The 23,714-nt window shown below is 43.9% G+C and overlaps 1 protein-coding gene across 1 annotated transcript in view; it reads right to left on the reverse strand.

Annotated features, from left to right (window-relative positions):
• adamts3 (ADAM metallopeptidase with thrombospondin type 1 motif, 3) overlaps positions 1 to 23,714 on the reverse strand; it is a 202,440-nt gene that overhangs the window by 29,648 nt on the left and 149,078 nt on the right. Inside the window, exons 12-17 of the mRNA XM_056280392.1 lie at positions 22,790 to 22,935; positions 22,274 to 22,449; positions 18,584 to 18,717; positions 17,376 to 17,499; positions 7,742 to 7,825; positions 7,109 to 7,189 (exon numbers count right to left, since the gene is read on the reverse strand). Coding sequence (XP_056136367.1) covers positions 7,109 to 7,189; positions 7,742 to 7,825; positions 17,376 to 17,499; positions 18,584 to 18,717; positions 22,274 to 22,449; positions 22,790 to 22,935 — 745 coding nt within the window. The remainder of the gene's footprint in view (positions 1 to 7,108; positions 7,190 to 7,741; positions 7,826 to 17,375; positions 17,500 to 18,583; positions 18,718 to 22,273; positions 22,450 to 22,789; positions 22,936 to 23,714) is intronic.

Genomic DNA, 23,714 nt, shown 5'->3' on the forward strand with positions numbered 1-23,714 from the left:
TGTATATATATATATATGAAAGTTGAGAGAAAAATGTAAATGTGACTCTACATGACTATCAAAGCAGTCAGCAATACAAACATTACAAAATGGACATTTGTATTTAGAAGACTGTCATTTAGCGTAGCTCAAGATACAGCCAGTCAGAGAACTAGTTGCTATCATCCATCAACACTAATGATGGATGCAATGACTACATCACTACTTTACAGAGCAAAATAATTCTCCACAAGCTGAACTTTAGGGGCTTAAATAGCAGAAGACATGCAGGTTTTTGTTTTTTTGGTTGAAGGAAAACAAAAGACAAGAGGGTTGAAAAGACAGAACTAGTCAATAGTACACAAAATGTTTCCAAACCTTCCTATTCTGTAGTATTCTTACCTTCCTCTCTGAACTACGCGGTATGGTGAAAAGAAAAGCAACAGCTGTATTAAAATATATCACTGGAGTAAAGAAATGTTCCGTAATGAGGTGAAGTGTTTCATCTAGCAGGGTTTGGGTCCAGACATCTCCTGTAGAGCTTAAGATCAATTCTTCTAATGACTACCATACAAAACTACCATCTGCTGGGTCTTTTAACTTTACGATGGCGGTGGAGAACGTTTCCTTACATGCCATGTGACAAACCCGAGTATCTTAGATCCCCTGTTGGGATGTCTTGCTTTTGAGAGGGTCTTAACGTATGACTAACAACATTATGCTCTTACAAACTTTGGATGTAGGAATTACACACAGTTATACCACAGTCGTAGGCCGTATCACCAACAATGACGAGACGGCCTACAGGGGCAAGATTGAGCACCTCACATCATGGTTCACTACCAACAACCTGGTTCTCAATGTGCAGAAGATGAAGGAGCTGATTGTGGACTTCAGGAGGTCTAGAAGATGCAGCCACTCCCCCATACACATCAATGGGGTGGAAGTGGAGCGTGTCTCCACCTTTAAATTCCTTAGAGTCCACATCAGCGAGGACCTCTCCTGGACATTAAACACCCAGGCCCTTGTGAAAAAGGCCCAACAACATCTGCATTTCCTGAGGAGGCTGAGGAGCGCCCGTCTACCCCCCAAGATTCTCACCAACTTCTACCACTGCACCATAGAGAGCATCCTGACCATCTACATCTCAGTGTGGTACGGCAACCGCACCTCAGTAGACCAGAAAGCTCTGCAGCGGGTCGTCAAGGCGGCCCAGCATATCACCGGTACCCAGCTCCCAGCCATAAAAGACATTTATCACAAACGCTGCCTTCGAAGGGGTCTGAGCATCAGCAGAGATCCCACCCACCCCAACCATGGACTGTTCTCCCCCCTGCACTCTGGGAGGCGCTACAGGAGCCTCAGAGCCCGCACTACCAGGCTCAAAAACAGCTTCTTTCCACAAGCTGTTGCCCACCTGAACCTGGATACCCACTGACTGAACCTGGCTACTCACTGACTGAACCTGGCTACCCACTGACTGAACCTGGCCACCCACTGAATGTCTGTAGATATGTTTGTACTCGTGCTGTTTTTTAACTTATTTTTAGCTTTTAGTCTTCGTGTGTGTATATCTTATACTGTGTCTGTCTTGCACTGTTTGGTGAAGCCGCAGCCCTCATTTAGTTTTTAACATGTGCCTGCATTGTTTTTAATGACAGTGAATTGAATTGAATTGAATTGAAATTGAATTAAATTCTAGGAGGCAAAGTTCACTCTGGTAGTAGTTAGACAGTAGTAGTTTAGTAGAAATCGTCTACCAGAATCAGATTACTTTATATGATGGGGCTCAGTGTGGTCGTTTTACTTCCTACCATACTAATGTTCTCATTTATACCTTTTACTTTCTACCATACTAATGTTCTCATTTATACCTTTTACTTTCTACCATACTAATGTTCTCATTTATACCTTTTACTTTCTACCATACTAATGTTCTCATGTATACCTTTTACTTTCTACCATACTAATGTTCTCATTTATACCTTTTACTTTCTACCATACTAATGTTCTCATTTATACCTTTTACTTCCTACCATACTAATGTTCTCATGTATACCTTTTACTTTCTACCATACTAATGTTCTCATTTATACCTTTTACTTTCTACCATACTAATGTTCTCATGTATACCTTTTGTTAAAGACTTCCTTCACACGTAGCTCCCAGAATCTCCTCATCCACCTTATCTGCTCTGGTGGGGCGGACAGCGGCTAAGCACCTGTTATAGCTGTCAGTTTTAACTTGACTCACATCCGTGAATTTGAATGGACCCTCACACATTTTCAGGACATTGTGTCAGATCTACATGCATTCCCGGAGATTTTATTGATAATCTTTACTGCTCTGTGAGGCAGCTTAATTCCACAAACTCCGTTCTGAGTGCATTTGTGATGCTTGAGAATGCATTTGTCCAATTAAAGCTACAAAATGGTTTTCTTCAGCTTAGTTTTACAGTGTAAATACAGAGTATACTGTCCACCCATCCATCCGCGGGATGCTGGAGCCTAGCCCAGCAGCCACTGGGCAGCAGGCGGGAAGACACCCTGGACAGGCTGCCAGTTCGTCACAGGGCCGACACACACACACACACACACACACTCACACCTAGGGACAATTCAGTACGGCCGATTCACCTGACCTACATGTCTTTGGACTGTGGGAGGAAACTGGAGCACCCGGAGGAAACCCACACAGACACGGGGAGAACATGCAAACTCCACACAGAGGACGACCTGGGACGACCCCCGAGGTTGGACTACCCCGGGGCTCGAACCCAGGACCTTCTTGAAGTGAGGTGACTGTGCTAACCACTGCGCCACCATGCCGCCCCTAAAGGGCCCGAGCCGGATTCGAACCCAGGCTTCTGCGGTAAGGACTCAGCCTTATGTGGTACGCGCTCTACCAGGCGAGCCACCGGGGCGCCGGTATTGAATCCAAACAGGCAAATTTCCATGAAGCACAAAACGCAAGATGAAGAAAAGTCTGTTCTTCCCCACCAGTAGAGTAAGTCTGTCTAGAATATGGTGTAAATGAAGATAATCGTACATCATGTATTCACAGAAAGGGTTAAACAACAAAGCTGCACGTCACATAAACATAATGAGGGTAAAATATCAACAGGTCGCTTATATCAAGGTCCCTTGAGAGCCTTCTTCCTTCACAGAGAATAAGAATCGTAGTATGGACTAATGTGCAGGCTGTGCCGTATGGCTTGTTGGAAAGCAGCGAGTTCTGAACATTGGTGTTAAACCCGCTGTGATTCGTCCTCACAAAATGTAATGTTTGGAAAAACACAAAAATTAGTCTTTTTATTTTTTTGGATTTCCCCCACCGTTCCCCCCCCCAAATGTACTTGGCCAATTACCCCACTCTTCCGAGCTGTCCCGGTCTCTGCTCCACCCCCCTCTGTCGATCCGGGGAGGGCTGCAGACTACCACACGCCTCCTCCCATACATGTGGAATCACCAGCCGCTTCTTTTCACCTGACAGTGAGGAGTTTAACCGGGGGGGATGTAGTACGTGGGAGGATCACGCTATTCCCCCCAGTTCCCCCTCCCCCCTGAACATGTGCCCCGACCGACCAGAGGAGGCGCTAGTGCAGCGACCAGGACACATACCCACATCCGGCTTCCCTCCTGCAGGCACGGAAAATTGTGTCTGTAGGGACGCCCGACCAAGCCGGAGGTAACACGGGGATTCGAACCGCCGGCGATTTCCATGTTGGTAGGCAATGGAATAGACCGCCATGCTACCCAGACACCCCCCCTCAATAATGAGATTTTTTATTTTTTCCGCTGTTATGACTTGAAGGTGTAAAATATCTAATTTAAAACCATTCACAACCAGATGCACATCAAAATGACCCCCCAGCTCGATGCGGCGCAGAATGGCACTGGGATTAATTTGGACCGGGCTAAATATTCTGCATTCTGTCTATCTGGACATCTGCAGGGTCAGCAGGAGATGAAATTGGGGGCATTAATCATTTCTTCCGAGGCCCTGACTGTATCATTGTCATGCCGAACAGGACGAATCTAAACACGGGAAAAAAAGACTCTTCCAAACTTGCAAGCTGAACCTTCATTTGATTAAAGCCCAGCTGAAATACGGGCAACTGTCCTCACGGTATCTCTCTGGCGCCATCGACCCGATGATGAATATCATATCAGAGTGGTAATTTTCTCTCTTATGTTGAAATTACCCTGCTTTAGTGAAATGTAGGATTGCAGAATAGTCTTAACATTATTATTTATATGAGAAGTTCTGAAGGCCAGCTCTCGTCTCCTCTCGGGCATTGAAAAGGGCATCATGTATTCTTTCAGGTGTAATGCGAGATGGTAATCCCGGGGCAGAAAACGGCCAAATTCAGGGTAGAAAGAATTCCTGCTCGTTCGCATATTTGGAATGCTTAGGAATGTTAAGATGTATTTGTTGGAAGGAAGACAAGCTATTGGTCATGTGCATCTGTTATCTATACACCCTTAACGCAGTTCAGGCTTGCAGGAGGCTGGAGCCTTTCCCAGCATGCACTGCATGACTTTTTCCACATTTTGCTTTTGCGTTTATCTCAACATGATCTTTAAGCTTTTAAGAAATATATCTATAATCCATAAATGCCCAAACTTATTTAACAACACCCACCTCTCCATTATCCAAACCGCTTACCCTGCTCTCAGGGTTGCAAGGATGCTGGAGCCCATCCCAGCAGTCATTGGGCGGTAGGCAGGGAGGCACCCTGGACAGGCCACCAGGTCATCACAGGGCCCACACACACACACACACACACACACACACACACACACACACACACACACACACACACACACACACCTAGGGACAATTTAGTTTGGCCGATTCTCCTGACCTACATGTGTTTGGACTGTGGGAGGAAACCCACACAGAGACGGGAAGAACACACAAACTCCACACAGAGGACGACCCGGGACGACCCCCAAGGTTGGACTACCCCGGGGCTCGAACCCAGGGCCTTCTTGCTGTGAGGTGACCATGCTAACCACTACGCCACCGTGCCGCCCTGTTGAAATCATTGCAAAATAATGATATAATGATAAAAAAAAAAATGAGGGACAAGACCCTGGCAAGAAATTTAAAGCTTATTTCTTTGCGTATCTCCAGTTGTCAACAACCAGGGTGGAGTCAGATTACTTTGAAATGTAGTCGGTTACTGAATACAAATTACACGGAAATTTTTGCACTTAGTAATGTAATCCATTGGATTACAAAAAAGTAATGTAATCTGAATAAGGTCTAAATTGAGGGAGGTAGCCTATGATGCAATGCATTATGGGTTGATTGCTTTAGGGATGAAAAGACTGGCTAAACAGAACAACAAAGTGAGACGTCTCAACTGCTGCTGGCCATTTATTTTGGCTTGGTACATTTGAGCCCACGACTCATGACAATAGGTTACCTAAAGCCTCAACGTCCCACGTGGACCACCTCCTGGTTTCCTCATCCAAGTTCAGATTTTAACCAAAAGGTAGTTTTAATAAATGTGGCTCCATGAAACGAACTGGATTTAATACAACTCAACATTCATGTGGAGGCGGGTCTGGACTTTGTGAAGTGTCATATGTGAAAAACACATCGACTTTACTGTCGCACTCATTATAAAGGTTCTCCTCGTGAGAATGTCAGTGTAATATTTAAATGTAAAAGGTAAATGTCACTGACCTCTGCAGGCCACACTGAAAAAGATGGTTACCATCTCCCGCTTCTCTCTCTCTCTCACACACACACACACACGACAAACAATACTTTCTTTAAGCCATATCCACAAGTCCACAAGACTACAAAACCAAATCAACGACCTCATCCTTCCCTTCTGTCACCTGCTGAACACCTCGTGGTGTTTCTGGATTTTCTTCCAGCAGTCCGGTTCTGTTTCAGGGTTTTTACAGTGTCACCCCCCCCCCCTTTTCTCCCCAATTGTATCCGGCCAATTACCCCACTCTTCCGAGCCGTCCTGGTCTCTGCTCCACCCCCTCTGCTGATCCGGGGAGGGCTGCAGACTACCACATGTCTCCTCCCATACATGTGGAGTCACCAGCTGCTTCTTTTCACCTGACAGTGAGGGGTTTCACCAGGGGGACATAGCATGAGGGAGGATCACGCTATTCCCCCCAGTTCCCCCTCCCCCCCAAACAGGCGCCCCGACCGACCAGAGGAGGCGCTAGTGCAGCGACCAGGACACATACCCACATCCGGCTTCCCAACCACAGACACGGCCAACTCCAACCAAGCTGGAGGTAACACAGGGAGTCGAACCTTCAAAGTGATTTTTAACAAAGTAAAATGTAAACAATATAAAAAATTAACTGAGTAATTTGTGAGGTTTGCTTGTTGCTTTGTTTGTAGTGTGTGCAATCATTTGCTTCCATACATAACTGGATGCATTATCCTCAGCCCCACCCATTCATTCACTCACTCACCCACTCGCTGTCACTAACCCACTCACCCGCTCACCCCTCCCCTCCCTCCCCTCTCGGTCCACTTGGAGTCTGCTACTGTCTATACTAATGCAGTTATCAAATGGGCTGGTTAGGAATTGTGTGTGAAAGAGACCATCTTACCAGTCAGGTCCCCAGAGCTGTATGTCCTGTCTCATTATTGTTTTGGAATTGCATAAGGCTCGTCTCCCCCAAAGTGTAGAAATATATTATCCCCCATTATGGAAATTCATTGACTTATATGTGTCTGGTCAAGAATAATGCTGAGTTTGTCTGGATCTGCATGGCGGGCACTGCAAAGTGAACTTAGCATTGATATGAAAAACTACATCTTGCTGCAAAAAAAAAAAAAAAAGGTTTCCAAACCATGCTATGGAGAAAGAAATGAGATTTTAAACTGAAAAATAAATAAATAAACACCTCTTAAATAGGCTTGATTTCTAAACAGGAAACAGGAAATGAACTGACAAATGTGCTGCTGTTTGATAGCCTCATAAGTGAATGCAACTTGTTTGACATTATGATTTAACAACACCTGCCTCTTTCTTTCGCTGCCATGCACACCAGAGGGCATGCTGGGAGAGGGGCGTGGACATGGAGTCAACCTTTCTACACCTTTACATGTCAGCGTCAACCAAGAAATGAGCAGCACTTACCAAGAATTTGAGGGGACGCCTCATGCTCTTGGACGACCACATGTCTAGCCCCGGGTGGAATGAGAAACATCTTAAGGTAACCTTTGCATGAGTTGCAGCAGCAGCAGCAGCAGCAGCAGAGGCCGAACGGGTTAGGAAAGATAATACAGGGAAAGGTTAGAGAGCAGGTACAGAAATATCTCTGTCGTTTGCAGGGGGGGACATCGCAAATGCTGCACAAGTTTTTTTTTCCAACTTTGCTCTACAAAGCTGTAAGGAATGAAGGTAGAGAGACAGAGAGAGAGAGAGAAAAATAACTATTACATATTTCTACATCAACTTTCTCCAAGGCCATGAAGACCTAGAAGAAAATATTTTATTGAAACATGCTGGAAAGGTTTCTCATTCGTATCCACGAACAGTGTAATGAAAAGACATCAACCTACGGATGATAATGATGAGGATACTATATATTTTTGCAGGATAGTGTTGAAAATCATCTGGTTTGTCTTAAATCTGTGCTGGTTTTGACTACGTGGACACTGAGGGACAGAGGAACGAGAAGGCCTTTGAGCATATTTCAACATTTTGCACGCAGCAAAGTCAACTTCTGCTGTGGATGTCCCACCCCTCGCAAACCTACCGCCAACTCACCAAACACATTTCTAGAATCCTCCGTTTCGTTCAGATACACATTTCGAGCTCCTTTGGGCAAGGAGAAGGCTCCTCTGGTCTTCCCTTTGAAAATGGAAGGAAGTGGTTAGTTCGTTTTTGCAAGTGCTTTGTTCCTCATTGACTTCTTTCACCATGTCTTTCATTAAGTCACTGACAGACACATTAATTAGCACAGCAGAAACAGACAGACTTTTTTTTCTTTGCACCAGACAAGGAAGCAAACCGTTTCTGTTGGGAAAGCTGAAGAGATGCTGCAGACAGGCACTTGTCATTCATGGTGAATGCAAATAAAATCATTATGATTACTCTGCATTAGATCTGACAGGCAGACAAAACTCTGGACCACCTGTTACTGGAGAACTGGGGGTCCCTAAAGTGAGAATTCAGCCAGTGTGCTGTCTCTGAGTTGAGCTACGGTTACGTCAGGGGAGAGAGTACTGGATGACCGCTCTATGTCACAAAAATAAAAAGCCATCTAGCTCTTGAAAAAAGGCAAAAACACTCCCTCGCCTCTGAGGGTGCATTCTGTGATAACGAAGGATCTTGTAACCACCAGTTCGACTGGACAAAATTACAATCTAATGACACGTTACAAAGCCAATTTCTCGTATATAGACACACCAATCAGCCAAAACATCAAAACCACCTGCCTAATATTGTGTAGGTCCCCCTCGTGCCACCAAAACAGCTGCGACCCATCGAGGCATGGACTCCACAAGACCTATGAAGGTCTCCTCTGGTATGTGGCACCAAGACGCTAGCAGCACATCCTTTAAGTCCGTTAAGTTACGAGGTGGGGTCTCCATGGATCAGCCTTGTTTTTCCAGCACATCCCACAGATGCTTGAACGGATTGAGGTCTGGGGAATTTGGAGGTCAAGGAAACACCTTGTCATGTTCCTCAAACCATTCCTGAACAACGTGTGCAGTGTGGTAGGGCACATTATCCTGCTGAAAGAGGCCACTGCCATCAGGGAATATCGTTGCCATGAAGGGGTGTACCTGGTCTGCAATAATGTTTAGGTTGGTGGTAGGTGTCGAAGTAACATCCACATGAATGCCAGAACCCAAGGTCTCCAAGCAGAACATTGCCCAGAGCATCACACTGCCTCTGCCGGCTTGCCTTCTTCCCACAGTGCATCCTGGTGCCATCTCTTCCCCCAGGTAAACATCCTGGTGCCATCTCTTCCCCCAGGTAAACAACACACATGCACCCGACCATCCACATGATGTAAAAGAAAACATGATTCATCAGAACCAGGCCACCTTCTTCCATTTCTCCATGGTCCAGTTTGGAGGCTCACGTACCCATTGTAGGCACTTTCTACAGTGGACAGGGGTCATCATGGACACTGACCAGTCTGCAGCTACGCATCCTCATACACAGCAAGCTGTGATGCACTGTGTTGTGACACCTGTCTATCATAACCAGCATTAACTTTTTCAGCAATTTGAGCTACAGTAGCTCTTCTGTGGCGTAGTAATGAGAAAATCAAGGTTAATCACTCCATCTGTCAGTGGTTTTAATGTTTTGGCTGATCACTGTACATACACACACACACATACATACATACACACTATTGGTGTCCAAGAATAGCTTGGGGTGAGGTAAGACACAAGCACTGATGTGTGTTCTGTTTTGGGTTATCCATTAGAGACTAAAAGGGCAGGCTGATAGTCCACACTGTAATTTACAGGTCTGCGAGTGCATTAAATATAACATTCTGATGTGCCATTAAGCTAAGAGTAGCTACAGAGAATAGGTTTTTCTAGTCAAACACAGCAAAAAGCAAGACATGTCAAATACACAAAAAAAAAAGGTTTTTTCAGTGGGTCATAGTTGACTCCTCCATGAATCAGCTACACAGACCCATCTGGACAATTCAACAGCTACAGAGGAAAGGGAGAAAGGACAGACTAGTCACTCTTTTGACGTCTACGCTGTTAGTCGTACGTTAGCTAGTCACATCGAACTACAAGCAGTCAGTGGAACAGAAAACTACAGGAGAGGCCGTCAGAGGATCAGCAACACTGGATACTTGCATATTGGGTTTTCCAACAAAGGGGTTTCTTTTTGGTTTCTCTTGCTTAACTGTTTTCCTGTCGAAAAAGGCCAGTGGTTAACAGTTAAAAACAGTGACGAAGAGAGGGAGAGAGAGAGAGAGAGATGTAACCACAGCAGGTGAATTTCTCACAGTCATAACCAGTGGCGGCTGGCCAGTACAGGGCGCTGGGGCGCTGTCCCCTACAAATATCAAGAGATGAAAATCTACTTAAACATGTTAAATATAATTTAGCTGTATAACGCAAATAATGATGAAATAAAAGTGTTGTCAGTCTGTGAGTGTCTGTCAGCAGCCATTAAATATTGGTTCAAATGGTATTTGGTTGATTTCTGTCTATATACATATACTTCCTGTCTGAATACATATACTTCCTGTCTGAATACATATACTTCCTGTCTGAATACATACACTTCCTGGGTGAGGGGCGCCGGCCAAACGATATCTTATGTAAGCCCTCAAACTTGTGGCGAGCAGGTGACCTGAGGCTGCTGTCTGATTGGTTTCTTCAGGTTTTCCAGGGGCGCAGTTCTGTGCACCCCAGACACTCCCACTTTTATTGGCAGCGAATTGGTTTTGTTTTAATGGTTTTTGATCTAATGTGATTGGACAATTCTTGTGGCTGTCAATCGAGTTCACACCCACCATGACGCTTCGTCTCAACTGTCAATCATCCACCATCTACGAACCCTGATAGAATCTATAGGCTACATGGTCCTTCTTAATAACTCTGTGACTGTGTGGACATTAAAGCAGCTGTCAGGTGTGCTGCACCAAGCTAAATTGCCCCCCCGCCCAAACGTTTTTAGCACCAGCCGCCACTGGTCATAACCATGCACATCATGGAACGATTTGATGAGGCCTCTGTGTTTTCCTCCATATCTTCCACATTATAAATATGGCTGTGGTGAAAGAATGGCCACCTTTTTATTTTTACTTCAATGCTCCCTATAAAGCTAAAAAACATGGCACTTCATTTTGAATCTAGTGTGTAATTTATGATGTATCACCTGTGCGTGCATGACTTATGAAAGTCCACATATAAACAGCATCAGGATTAATGAGGCATCATAACACCGTGTCCAGGTGTAAATGAAACACATTTTTAACTTGGTTACTCCCTCTCAGTCAGACATGTTAACAGATAACAGCATCACATGTTGCCAAGAAAAGAAATTCCCCTTGTACATAAATCTTGACTAAAATACATTAACAACAATAATAATAAAAGGCAAAGCTCGATACCACGTGGTCGGTAACCTTTACTGCGGCCAGCAAAACAGAATCCGTCTTGTCTGTTGCATTGTGTTTTGTCATGATGTGTTGCGTTGCGTGATTGTGCATATGTGTTTTTGTGCATTCATCGCCTCCACCTTGACATTTTCCAATCAACTAAATGTTCCTTGTGGAAATGTGGAGGGAAGGTGTAATGATTCTGAGTGACACTGAATTTAAAAAAAAAAACTAAGAAATTAAGGAAAAATATGTGAACACAAATGAAAAGGATCAACAGGGTCAATCACACAAACATGTTACATTAGTGTGGCAGCACAGAGGCGTCGCTGACTGGGAGAAGCCACTAATTGTTGACAATTAAAGAGGCATGAATAAGTAATGTGGGGTTTTTTAATCGCTTCTTTTTTAATTTATTAATTTTTCATTTAATAGAACCCCGCGACTGAGGAGGCAAAGCCGGTGAATTCTCAGTGCCGATCCCAAGCCCGGATAAATTGATTTAATTTTTGATTTTTTTTAAAATTCTGAAGTGTCTCAAAATCAAAAAATCAAAAATTAAGTTAATTTATCCATACATCAAAATTAAAAAAAAAAAAATAAACTAATTTATCTGGGCTTGGGATTTATTTATTAATTCGATAATTTATTAATTTATTTTTCCCATTTATTTTTTTCCTAATTTATGACTTAATTTTATATTTTTAGATTATGATATATTCATGATAATTTAATCAATAATTAATTTAATTTATTAATTTAATAGGCTTAGCTTGGGAACCGGACGAATCTGAGATCATGTTTTACATTTGCTCTGTTATACATGTGTGGCCACCCTCCCGCCAGATTTCCAGTGGACCTGGTCCAGGTCGGTCCAATCACAACTGTTTATCTAATATGGGGCGGGTTTGATATGATGACGTACAGCCTTGTTTTTTTCCCACCCGCATTCCAGGAACTCTGCCTCTGATTGGCTAGTACTCGTTGCCTCCATTGGTTAGGTTGACTAAGGTTAAGGTTAGGGTGGGGTGGGGTTAGGAATTGGGCTAGCCAATCAGAGGCAGAGAAGAGGCTGGTCTTCAAGGAATGCGGGTGGGAAAAAATAATGCAAACATGAGGAGGAGCACCGTTGGCTGCCGCTGATGTGGAACGGTCTGTTGAATCCGATATGGTGACAGAATTAAACGAACTGGACGGTATATTTTCTCTCTAAGAGTAACAAACAACGACACGTCAAGCTTCTGTTGATAAGAAAGATGTGTTTGCCGTACTTCCTACAGGATCTGGTAAACGTTTAAGTGCTACGTCACATGTTCCGTTGCTCTGATTGGTTGTAAGTCTATCCAACTGCATCCAGAGGCATTTCGTTGTGCGGCCGTTGATAGCGCCCCCTGCAAATCACAAATGAACTGAGAGGAGCCAGACAAACTAGCATCTGCGAATTCGTCTGGTTCCCAGGCTACAAATGCTAAGTTTTAATCTACGTGAACCCAGCTGCACGGTGCACCTGCCTGGTGAGTGTTAACAGAAGTGGCGCTCACTATTTAGCATATCTCTGAGTACACCACTGCTCTCTAACTAAGCTTATTTATTGCCTGGAATTACAAATTAAGCTCCAAATGTGATTGAATGTTTTAGAAATGAGAAGTGAGCAATGAAACACAACCTACAGGTTTACCGTTGACCTTTAAGCCATGACAAATAATGTGTGTGTGTGCATGCACACATGCACTATTTTTATTTTTAAAGCTTCTAGTGTATTTTCAGTTGTCTCGAGTGTATTTTGGTGTATTTATTTCTAGTGCATTTTTCAAGTGTATTGTCAGTTATTCCCTGTTCAGAAAATCACTGACAGCCCGATTTGAGTTAAAATAGACTTCAGTGGGTCTATTGTTTGGGGTCTGCTATGTGACAACCACTATATACAAACAAACACGTGTACAGACAAAAACACCCCGGAGAAAGATAACCATTTTGCATTATACTATTTTTGTGTTAATTTTTTTTTATTTCCCCCCCCCAATTGTACATGGCTAATTACCCTACTCTTCCAAGCCGCCCTGGTCGCTGCTCCACCCCCTCTGCCGATCCGGGGAGGGCTGCAGACTACCACACGCTCCTCCGATACATGTGGAGTTGCCAACCACCCACATCCGGCTTCCCACCCGCAGAAACGGCCAAATGTGTCTGTAGGGACGCCCGACTAAGCCGGAGGTAACTCGGGGATTCGAACTTGCGATCCCCATGTTGGTAAGCAACAGAATAGATCACTAGACCCACCGGACGCTCTTTTTTGTTTAATTTAGCCAAACAATTGTCTGAATGGACCATAAAGCTTAAGAAATAAAAACTACCTCAGCTCTTTCAGGTCTTTAATATCTGCTGACGTAAAAAGAGAACTTGAATTAAAAGGAACCGACATCACAAGTTAAAAGAAGACCGGTGTTAAAGTTAAAAGAAGACCAGTATTAAAGTTAAAAGAAGACCGGTGTTAAGGTTAAAAGAAGATATTAAAGTTAAAAGAAGACCGGTGTTAAAGTTAAAAGAAGACCGGCGTTAAAGTTAAAAGAAGACCGGTGTTGAGGTTAAAAGAAGACCGGTGTTAAAGTTAAAAGAAGATATTAAAGTTAAAAGAAGACCAGTGTTAAAGTTAAAAGAAGATATTAAAGTTAAAAGAAGACCAGTGTTAAAGTTAAAAGAAGACCGGTATTAAAGTTAAAAGAAGACCGGTATTCAAGTTAAAAGAAGACCGGTGTTAAAGTTAAAAGAAGACCGGTATTAAAGTTAAAAGAAGGCCGGTGTTAAAGTTAAAAGAAGACTGGTGTTAAAGTTAAAAGAAGATATAAAAGTTAAAAGAAGACCAGTATTCAAGTTAAAAGAAGACCGGTGTTAAAGTTAAAAGAAGACCGGTATTAAAGTTAAAAGAAGATCAGTATTCAAGTTAAAAGAAGACTGGTGTTAGAGTTAAAAGAAGATATAAAAGTTAAAAGAAGACCAGTGTTAAAGTTAAAAGAAGACCGGTATTAAAGTTAAAAGAAGACCGGTATTCAAGTTAAAAGAAGACCAGTGTTAAAGTTAAAAGAAGACCAGTATTCAAGTTAAAAGAAGATCAGTATTCAAGTTAAAAGAAGACCGGTATTCAAGTTACAAGAAGACTGGTCTGAAAGCTAACTGGGCCAGTAATTGGCTGAACATGGGAAGTCAGTCATGGCCCTTTATTCCAATGCTCGTTAGCTTCAGACGTATTCAGGAGACTGTGTGAGGTCACGGTCACGGTGCAGTTGGTCATGCTCTGCGTTGCATCTGCTCAGTCACACTGACTTACAGCAAGCTGTGCGTTTTCTTTTTCTTGTCCCGGTCATCACAGGAGCAGAGTGTGTGTTCAGAGCAGCGCCACCCTGGGTTTAGACAGAGGTGACGCTGTCATTATGCTGACGTTTGTAGACTTGCTCTGCTGTCGACTGTAACTCGTATTTTAGAACAAGTTTTTAAGAGCAATGTTGAAACCGCAATACAGTTTTATATAAACAGTGTTACCATATTTACACTCCACCCATATTTTGGGGAGTATTCATACATGAAGAAAACTACTGATCTGGATTAATGGCAAAAGTGGATAAATTGTGACGTTACTTTAAAGTGGCCTTATCATAGTGAATTAACTTTTCTTATTTAAATAGGAGATTCGACAAACATTTTTGCAGCATTTAGGATTTAATGGGACTTTTTTTTTTTGTTGCTTTTTTACTACGCAGCACTGCCTCTGGTGCTGCCAGCACTATGAATACTTTGTGCACGCTAACATTTCTATTCTTCAAATTCACAGAATAAAAAAAACAAAAACCAGCATCTTGCTTTAACCTTGAGACTGTGTATTTGAAAACAAACACATGGTGGTGAGTTTGTTCATGCTGGAGAAGTGAAGAAATACTTCTTCTGCATAAGAATTAACAGGGAGGATCATAATGGAGTTGTTATGTTCCAGGTATTAGTCTGACGGTCACGGTGCAGCAGACAACAAAGATATCAGCTAGCAGAAAGTCTGAACATTCAATAACAAACTCCTAAAGACTCACTGAGCAACCATTATGTTCTAGCATTAGTAAGTAATGGTGGTACCAGTGAGACAACATGGCCTTCCAGCTGTGCAGGACATACTGGTGGTACCAGTGAGACAACATGGCCTTCCAGCTGTGCAGGACATACTGGTGGTACCAGTAAGATAATATGGCCTTCTAGCTGTGCAGGACATAATGGTGGTACCAGTGAGACAACATGGCCTTCTAGCTGTGCAGGACATAATGGTGGTACCAGTGAGACAACATGGCCTTCTAGCTGTGCAGGACATACTGGTGGTACCAGTAAGACAACGTGGCCTTCTAGCTGTGCAGGACATAATGGTGGTACCAGTGAGACAACGTGGCCTTCTAGCTGTGCAGGACATACTGGTGGTACCAGTGAGACAATACGGCCTTCTAGCTGTGCAGGACATAATGGTGGTACCAGTGAGACAACGTGGCCTTCTAGCTGTGCAGGACATAATGGTGGTACCAGTGAGACAACGTGGCCTTCTAGCTGTGCAGGACATACTGGTGGTACCAGTGAGACAATACGGCCTTCTAGCTGTGCAAGATATACTGGTGGTACCAGTAAGATAATATGGCCTTCTAGCTGTGCAGGACATAATGGTGGTACCAGTAAAATAATATGGCCTTCTAGCTGTGCAGGACATACTGGTGGTACCAGTAAGATAATATGGCCTTCTAGCTGTGCAGGACATACTGGTGGTACCAGTAAGATAATATGGCCTTCTAGCTGTGCAGGACATACTGGTGGTACCAGTAAGATAATATGGCCTTCTAGCTGTGCAGGACATAATGGTGGTACCAGTAAGATAATATGGCCTTCTAGCTGTGCAGGACATAATGGTGGTACCAGTAAGATAATACGGCCTTCTAGCTGTGCAGGACATACTGGTGGTACCAGTAAGATAATACGGCCTTCTAGCTGTGCAAGATATACTGGTGGTACCAGTGAGATAATATGGCCTTCTAGCTGTGCAGGACATAATTTTGATGGCCTCCGAGGAGAAACACTTCTCATCCCACAGCTTGATCCATTTAAATCATGCCAGGTCTGTCAATTTCCAGTCATTATGGACATGCCCGTTCAGACTTAAAAGTTAATTGGAACAACCCAGAGAAGACAATCAGTGTGATTTGCATGAGAATCAAAGAGGTGTTGTGTGCGACTCCGTCTTGAAGGACATTAATACTCATGATTGTGCACATTGTCATTTGGGGACAAAGAATAATTGGAAGTGGCCTTTTTTCTTCCTCGAGGCGTACTTGAAAATGTCAGCTCTCATCGTCTCATGTTTCACAAATAACACGGGGCCTTCTGGTGGATAATTAGACTGGTGCCTCGGTAATCAGCAGAGCCACGACTGCTGCCTAAACCATCACACAGAGGCATCGCGTATGCACTGCACACGCAACGAAGACCCCCGTCAGCAAGTACCGAATAACTCATCTTAATGCACCCTCTGGAAAGGGACAAGTGTGTTTGTCAATTAAATTACATGTGTTGGTCCTTCTTTTCCTCCCCTTTTTCTCCCAAATTGTATCCGGCCAATTACCCCGCTCTTCCGAGCCGTCCCGGTCGCTGCTCCACCCCCTCTGCCAATCCAGGGAGGGCTGCAGACTACCACATGCCTCCTCCCATACATGTGGAGTCACCAGCCGCTTCGTTTCACCTGACAGTGAGGAGTTTCACCAGGGGGACGTAGCGCGTGGGAGAATCACGCTCTTCCCCCCCCAGTTCCCCCTCCCCTCCGAACAGGCACCCCGACCGACCAGAGGAGGCGCTAGTGCAGCGACCGGGACACATACCCACATCCGGCTTCCCACCCACAGACACGGCCAATAGTGTCTGAAGGGACGCCCGACCAAGCCAGAGGTAACACAGGGATTTGAACCAGCAATCACTGTGTTGGTAGGCAACGGAATAGACCGCCACACCACCCAGACGGCCCAGTATGTTGGTCCTTCAAGATTTGTTCTGAGCATTGACTATAGATGACCCTTAGTTTAAAGTGCACATGAGGACAAGTTGCTACCCAAACACAACTGCCTGTGAACAAACTGTACAAAGCAGCCCAGAAAAACATGTGAGCAAGTTTCCAAATTCAGTTTCTTAGAATCCTGTAATTATATTTCAGTGTGAAACAGATTCCCAAGAGATGTCCCATGAAGAAGCAGAAGATATGTTCATTCCGTGAACGGTCATTGAGTTTGCAGTAGTGTCATGGTTTCCTACCTGCTTTCCTCGGGGTGCGGGTGAAGGTTCCTTTAACCGTGCGGCAGTGAGAGTTGTCCCCACCGCAGACGCCGCACTTGTCCTCGACTTTGCTGGAGCCGATTTCTTTGTCACAGCCAACTTTCTAGATGCCGCAACAAAAGTTTGGGGAGTTAAAATGGAGCCCATGGTGTGAGCTGAGGTTTCTAGGGGAAATTCATAACATCGGTTATTAGGGGCACTGACACAAGCCGACTCTGCGGAGAGTTGTCACATTCAGAAAAAGTGTTACCGAATACAGCTTTTAAAGGCCGACTGGCCTCAACATCCTGTTAGATTTTGTCTGTAAGTTGAAATAAAGGTCAGACTTAAGCTGTTGACATTCAAATGACACGACCCCACTTACACAAGCACACACACATCTGGACAGGACTATTTGTATTCCTTTTAAGGCCTAAAAACTTCTCGACTTTTCTTTCTCACCTCTGAAGTAAAAAGTACACGTCTGTGAGGTCCTTCCAAAGCTCCGATTGATTATTCAGCTTTTGTTCACCAGGCAATAAGCTTGAGTTTAAAAAGTGACGCCAGGATAAACCCTGTTTTAATGCTCATATCTCATTTACCCCCTTTTTTTGTGGCTTCTCCCCCCCCCCTTTTTTTCTCCCCAATTGTATCCATCCAATTACCCCACTCTTCCGAGCCGTCCCGGTCGCTGCTCCATCCCCTCTGCTGATCCGGGGAGGGCTGCAGACTACCACGTGCCTCCTCCCATACATGTGGAATCGCCAGCCACGTCTTTTCACCTGACAGTGAGGAATTTAACCGGGGGGCCATAGTGCGTGGGAGGATCACACTATTCCCCCAGTCCCCCCTCCCCCCCGAACAGGTGCCCCAACCGACCACAGGAGGCGTTAGTGCAGTAACCAGGACACATACCCACATCTGGCTTCCCACCCACAGACACGGCCAATTGTGTCTGTAGGGACGCCCGACCAAGCCGGAGATAACACGGGGATTCGAACTGCCGATCCCCACGCTGGTAGGCAACAGAATAGACCGCCACGCCACCCGGATGCTCTCATTTACCCGTAAATATATTCCTATATTTATATATACATATCTTATATATTTAAATATGTTTTTATATTCTTGCAGATGCATGTTGTGAAGACTTTTGAAATGTGAGCTTTTTGAGAACGCTGAAGTGTTTCCCATGTTGCCGTTCTTACCACACATTCTCCGCGCACGCAGATGCTGTATGTATCCTTGTACGAACAGCGAGTCCCATCATGCACCAGCTGCTTCATGTAAGTCACATCTCCCGTTTCCTTTGACTGGCAGTACAGGTGGCACCTCTTGTTGGCTGAAAAAAAGACAACAGGGAAATCAAGGATGAGACACTTGAATAATTCCTCCCTTCCCATTCCTGCCTGGAAAACAAAGCAAAATGATGAAAAAAGCAGCCTGCACAGCCAAGTCTTTTGTTTTGAGGTGGCTAATGACGCTCGACATCATCTGGCTCAAAACTCCTCTATATCATCCCCGAGACATTTTCCATTGCACTTCCCTCTTACTGTCTCTGAAATTCCTGGACGCACACAGGAGCACTCGGTGTCAAATCCCACTCCCACACAAGCAGTGTGGAACAGAGGAACACAGAGAGCTGAGCAGACACAGATTGAAGAGAACAGAGTATTGGAGGTGCACAGTGGCGTGCCATCTCTGAGCTGAAAGACCACATTTTGGGGATATGAAGGCATCACGCCATCTACGCTGCAGTTTACCTTGACCACATACTACAGGCAGAGATGAGAGGGTGAGACAGGAGAAACCCATGCAAGGAGGCCAAATAGCAAAATAATCATCTCACATAAACAGTATAGCAGGCACACTAACACACACAAAGACAAACAAGGCGTTTGGCACGCAAACACACTCACGTGCACATTCAGCCATGCCCGAGACAGCGCATGATGAGATTTTCAGTTCTCTTCATAAGTGCTTGGAGCTTCCTGGTTTTGAACCTTCGCTGTCATGTGAGATGACCTTTTTCCAGTTCTGGCTGTGACACTGAAGAGATGCCATTACCCTCTTACATCCACGAGTTTTGCAGCATAAACCTCATGTCTGCCAAAAATGTCAGAGCAGCCCAAAAACTGCAAAAATGGTAACCAACCGGAATCCCTCGGTTACCATTTTTACCATCCCAGCTGGAGTAAGCCTACTGATCCGGCTGATTGATTCCAGTTGGACTGGAAGCCTCCTCGCAAGGAAAGAAAGGTAGAAGTTTTATCTATGACAAAATGTCTGGACGACATGTTCTAACAAATCCTATGAGATCCAATACAAGATGACTCACAAACTACTTGTAACGCCATCTATTGACTGTAAATCTGACCCTCTGCACTCGCCACTAAGCCCACAATGTTAAAAGAAAAGTGACACATGAACTTGTTTTATGTGTTCTGCTCTAAAGCTGCGGCTTTCTATGAATTCAAAGTGAGATGAAGAGAGTATTTGGGATAGTTATGACCTTTATAAAGCCACACCATTGTGTACTGGGATTAGACTCCAGTACCAATACCTTCACATCCGCTCTGCCTCTGGAGAGTAGGGTTGTGTACTGGTGAGAATCTGGTGATACGATACATATCACGATACCGGGTTATGATTCAATATATCGTGATATATTGTGATACTGTCAGAAAGGTGATATATTGTGATGTCATAGGCCTGTGTTCTTTGAGCTTATGCTACTTCCTGTCTCAGTTTATGTTGTTGGGTTGGAGTGGAAGAGTCAAATGGCTGAAGATAGATTACAACACGTATCTAGCGGTCGTGGGGTTACACACAACACAACCAACCTTTACAATTAAAAATGCATATAGTGGTAGACTCGATACAGTATCACAGAAGATAATATCGCCATACTCGAGTGTGAGTGTATCGATGTTTTCTTACAGCCCTGACGGAGAGACTGTCGTGTGTTAACAGTGCTCTTGCAGAGTTTGTAAAGGGCTGTTTGTCTACACTGTAACATCTGAAAGAATAACTGTTATGAATCTGAAAGAATAACTGTTGAGTATTTATGCACGGGGGTAACAAATACACCAGAATAGGTGTTTACAAATCACACCCTGTAACTTTAAAGGAACATTCCGTCTTTTTACAATGTGGCTTTTTTTTTTTGCCATAGTGCATACTCACTCATGCTCAAACTCAAAAGAATAATAATAATAATAATAAAAAAAACAGTTTTCTCAGTCAGACTGTGTCCATGACTGTCCATCATCTATGACTTCTCTGTGGTGCTGGCCGCCTAGTTTATGGATGGTTACTACTACCTACAGCAAGTACAGGGTACAGGCTGCTACTTCTTGCAGGTAGTAGATCAACAATATGATCCACCATTGACGATACTGGACATTTCAGGTAATAACTTCTAACTTTTACATTTCATTTTTGCTTCCAAATATGTGGTTTAGATAACCGGGTTGAATTAGACTTGAGTTGTCCCATAAAACCCCGTTGTCCCATGTCCAGAAGAAGCCGGTGATGATACCATAACTGATCAGAATCAGAAATTCTGTTATTGCCATGTGCATTACATGCACTGGGAATTAAGATTGCCATTGTTGGTACAGAGAATAAAATAAAATAGGACAAAATAAAAATAAAGTAAAATAAGTACGTGAAAAAATATGTATACAATGATGACACCATAACTAACATGCACTATGACAAAAACTGCAACGAGAAGACACAGGGTATTAAAGAAACTGGAATTAGCCTTTAATGGGTTGTGATCTTATTTTTGCATGTATGTTTGTTTGCGTTGTGTTATGTGTGGTCTTAATTGTAGGTCTGGGTATTGTCTCATTGTAATGTGGGAAATTAATCAAAAAGAAAGTTCCAGTTTGGGGTACATGATATATTGGTCAGCTTGTTTGTATCTGATTAAAAATGTGTTATCATTACTGTGGTAGATATCGAATTCCTGCACAGACATGACGACACTTGAATTATGAGCCGACACAACGACAGGCAGTGATGGAAAGACAGACAGACTGCTGCAGCCTTCAAAGAAATACCTGTTGTGTGGGCTATTTTTGTTTCACTGTGACAATTACTAGTCTAATCTGAATAGATAAAGTTAATATCCACCTTTATGTGTATTTCTTTTTTTTGTTGCTGATTTTTTCCCCCCTTTTCCTCCCCAATTGTACTTGACCAATTACCCCACTCTTCCGAGCCGCCCCGGTTTCTGCTCCATCCCCTCTGCTGATCCGGGGAGGGCTGCAGACTACCAGATGTCTCCTCCCATACATGTGGAGTCACCAGCCGCTTCTTTTCACCTGACAGTGAGGAGTTTCACCAGGGGGATGTAGCACATGGGAGGATCACGCTATTCCCCCCAGTTCCCCCTCCACCCCCGAACAGGCGCCCAACTGACCAGAGGAGGCGCTAGGGCAGCGACAAGGACAAATACCCACATCCAGCTTCCCACTTGCAGACACGGCCAATTGTGTCTGTACGGACGCCCGACCAAACCGAAGGTAAGACAGGGATTCGAACTGGCGATCCCCGTGTTGGTAGGCAACGGAATAGACCGCTACACTACCCGGATGCCTTTGTGTGCATTTCTAAAAACTCATTGTGATGATTGTGTTGCAGTCAGCATTTCACAGAGCAGTTTTCATGGATCAACCTATTTTAGAGCAAATGTGAGTGAGTGCAGACTCTTGGAGGCAGTGTAGTGTTCGGGAATAGATCAGGACAGGAAGTAATAAAGCAGTGTTTCTGTTAGACGTCTGCATCCACACCAAGCATCTACAGTGGCAGTATGATAATATCGATGGCTCTCCATCGGTGGACACAAAGACAAACGGTGACATTCTGGTGACATTTTACAGGCTTACAGTCGAGATGCTCGTAGGGAAGCCAGTGGTGTTTGGTGTTCTGGTACTCAAACTGAGAGTTGCGGAGCTGGCATTGCTGGGCTCGGAAATCCTCATAATGCTTGGGGCAGTCGTCTGTGTTGCAGAGCTGGTACTCGTAGTTTACTCCCGGGCAGTCCTGGCCGCCGTTGGAGGGCCTTGGGAAAGAAACCGAAATCCAAGACATCACAACAAGGAATTGGATCACACAAAGAGGTTCTAAGAAGCGGGGAATGACAGTGTTCTGTTATCACATTGTACAATCCTATTAGACAATAAGCAGCTTATACAAAAACATTCACCGCACATCGCGATGGAGCTCGATTACACGCTAGAAAAAATACGGTTTGTGCTGTTAAAAGGATTCATTACACACAATAATGAACAAAGTTTTTCCCTCCCTTGTTTTCCTTTACAGACAGCTAAAAGTAGGCATTTCCCCCATTCATCATCATTGCATGCTGGTTTCTGTTATTTTGGTAGAGGCTGGGTTCTCACGCTGGGTTGCTGCACTGGCGTGTCCTGAAGCGGACCCCGGTTCCACAGGAGCGCGAGCAGGAGCCGTACTTGCTCCAAGACGCCCAGACTCCATCCTGCTTCACCTGATTAGGATTTTTCCACATGCAGTGACCTTTGTAGCACCACTAAAATATAGAAAAACATGCAGTTAGAAATAGGAGGAGGACAAAAGTAAGCAAGAAACACAAGGAATTCCTAGTATGAAGACAAAAGTCAGATTGTAATCGAAACACTAATATTTTCTAACAGCAGTTATTAACTTAAGTATCATGTATTTTGTACTGTCTCTACTGAAGAAAAAAGGTATAAAAAGTAGAAATCGGGTTTTCTTTTTTCCTCTATTTAAGAGTCCCCTTGTTCAGCTTCTATCAGCCCATCTTTTTTTTCTGATCCTCATGATGTCATCAGACACTTATTTACATACAGCCAATCAGATCAAATCATTGAACTATGAAACCCCGCCCACCCTTGCTTCTACTTGTCAGTCAAAGTTCAGCTCATGAATATTAATGAAAACTAAACCACGCCCTCACATTTATACATAAAGGTATAAATAATACAATATTAGTCATTTACAAATAAAACACTGTCCCTGAATGTTTTACTTCACCATGTTCAAGGTTATTAGACATGAAAAGTTAAATCAGACTATACATACACACACACACACAGACACACACACACACACACATATATATATTTAAATATACTTAGCACAAAAAGTAAGGAAATGTGTGTTTGGTAGATGATTTCTTTGTTGTAACAATGCTTGTTGGCAGTAAATCTTACACCGTTGGAAAGCCTGTTTATTTCCCTTTTAAATGGGGCCACATTTGTAAGGAACATGCATCTGTGGGATGAGCAGCAGAGCTGAGTATGTGGGTTGCACCCATGAAAAATTTGC

Source organism: Lampris incognitus, chromosome 1 (assembly GCF_029633865.1).
Source record: "Lampris incognitus isolate fLamInc1 chromosome 1, fLamInc1.hap2, whole genome shotgun sequence".
Taxonomy (NCBI): domain Eukaryota; kingdom Metazoa; phylum Chordata; class Actinopteri; order Lampriformes; family Lampridae; genus Lampris; species Lampris incognitus.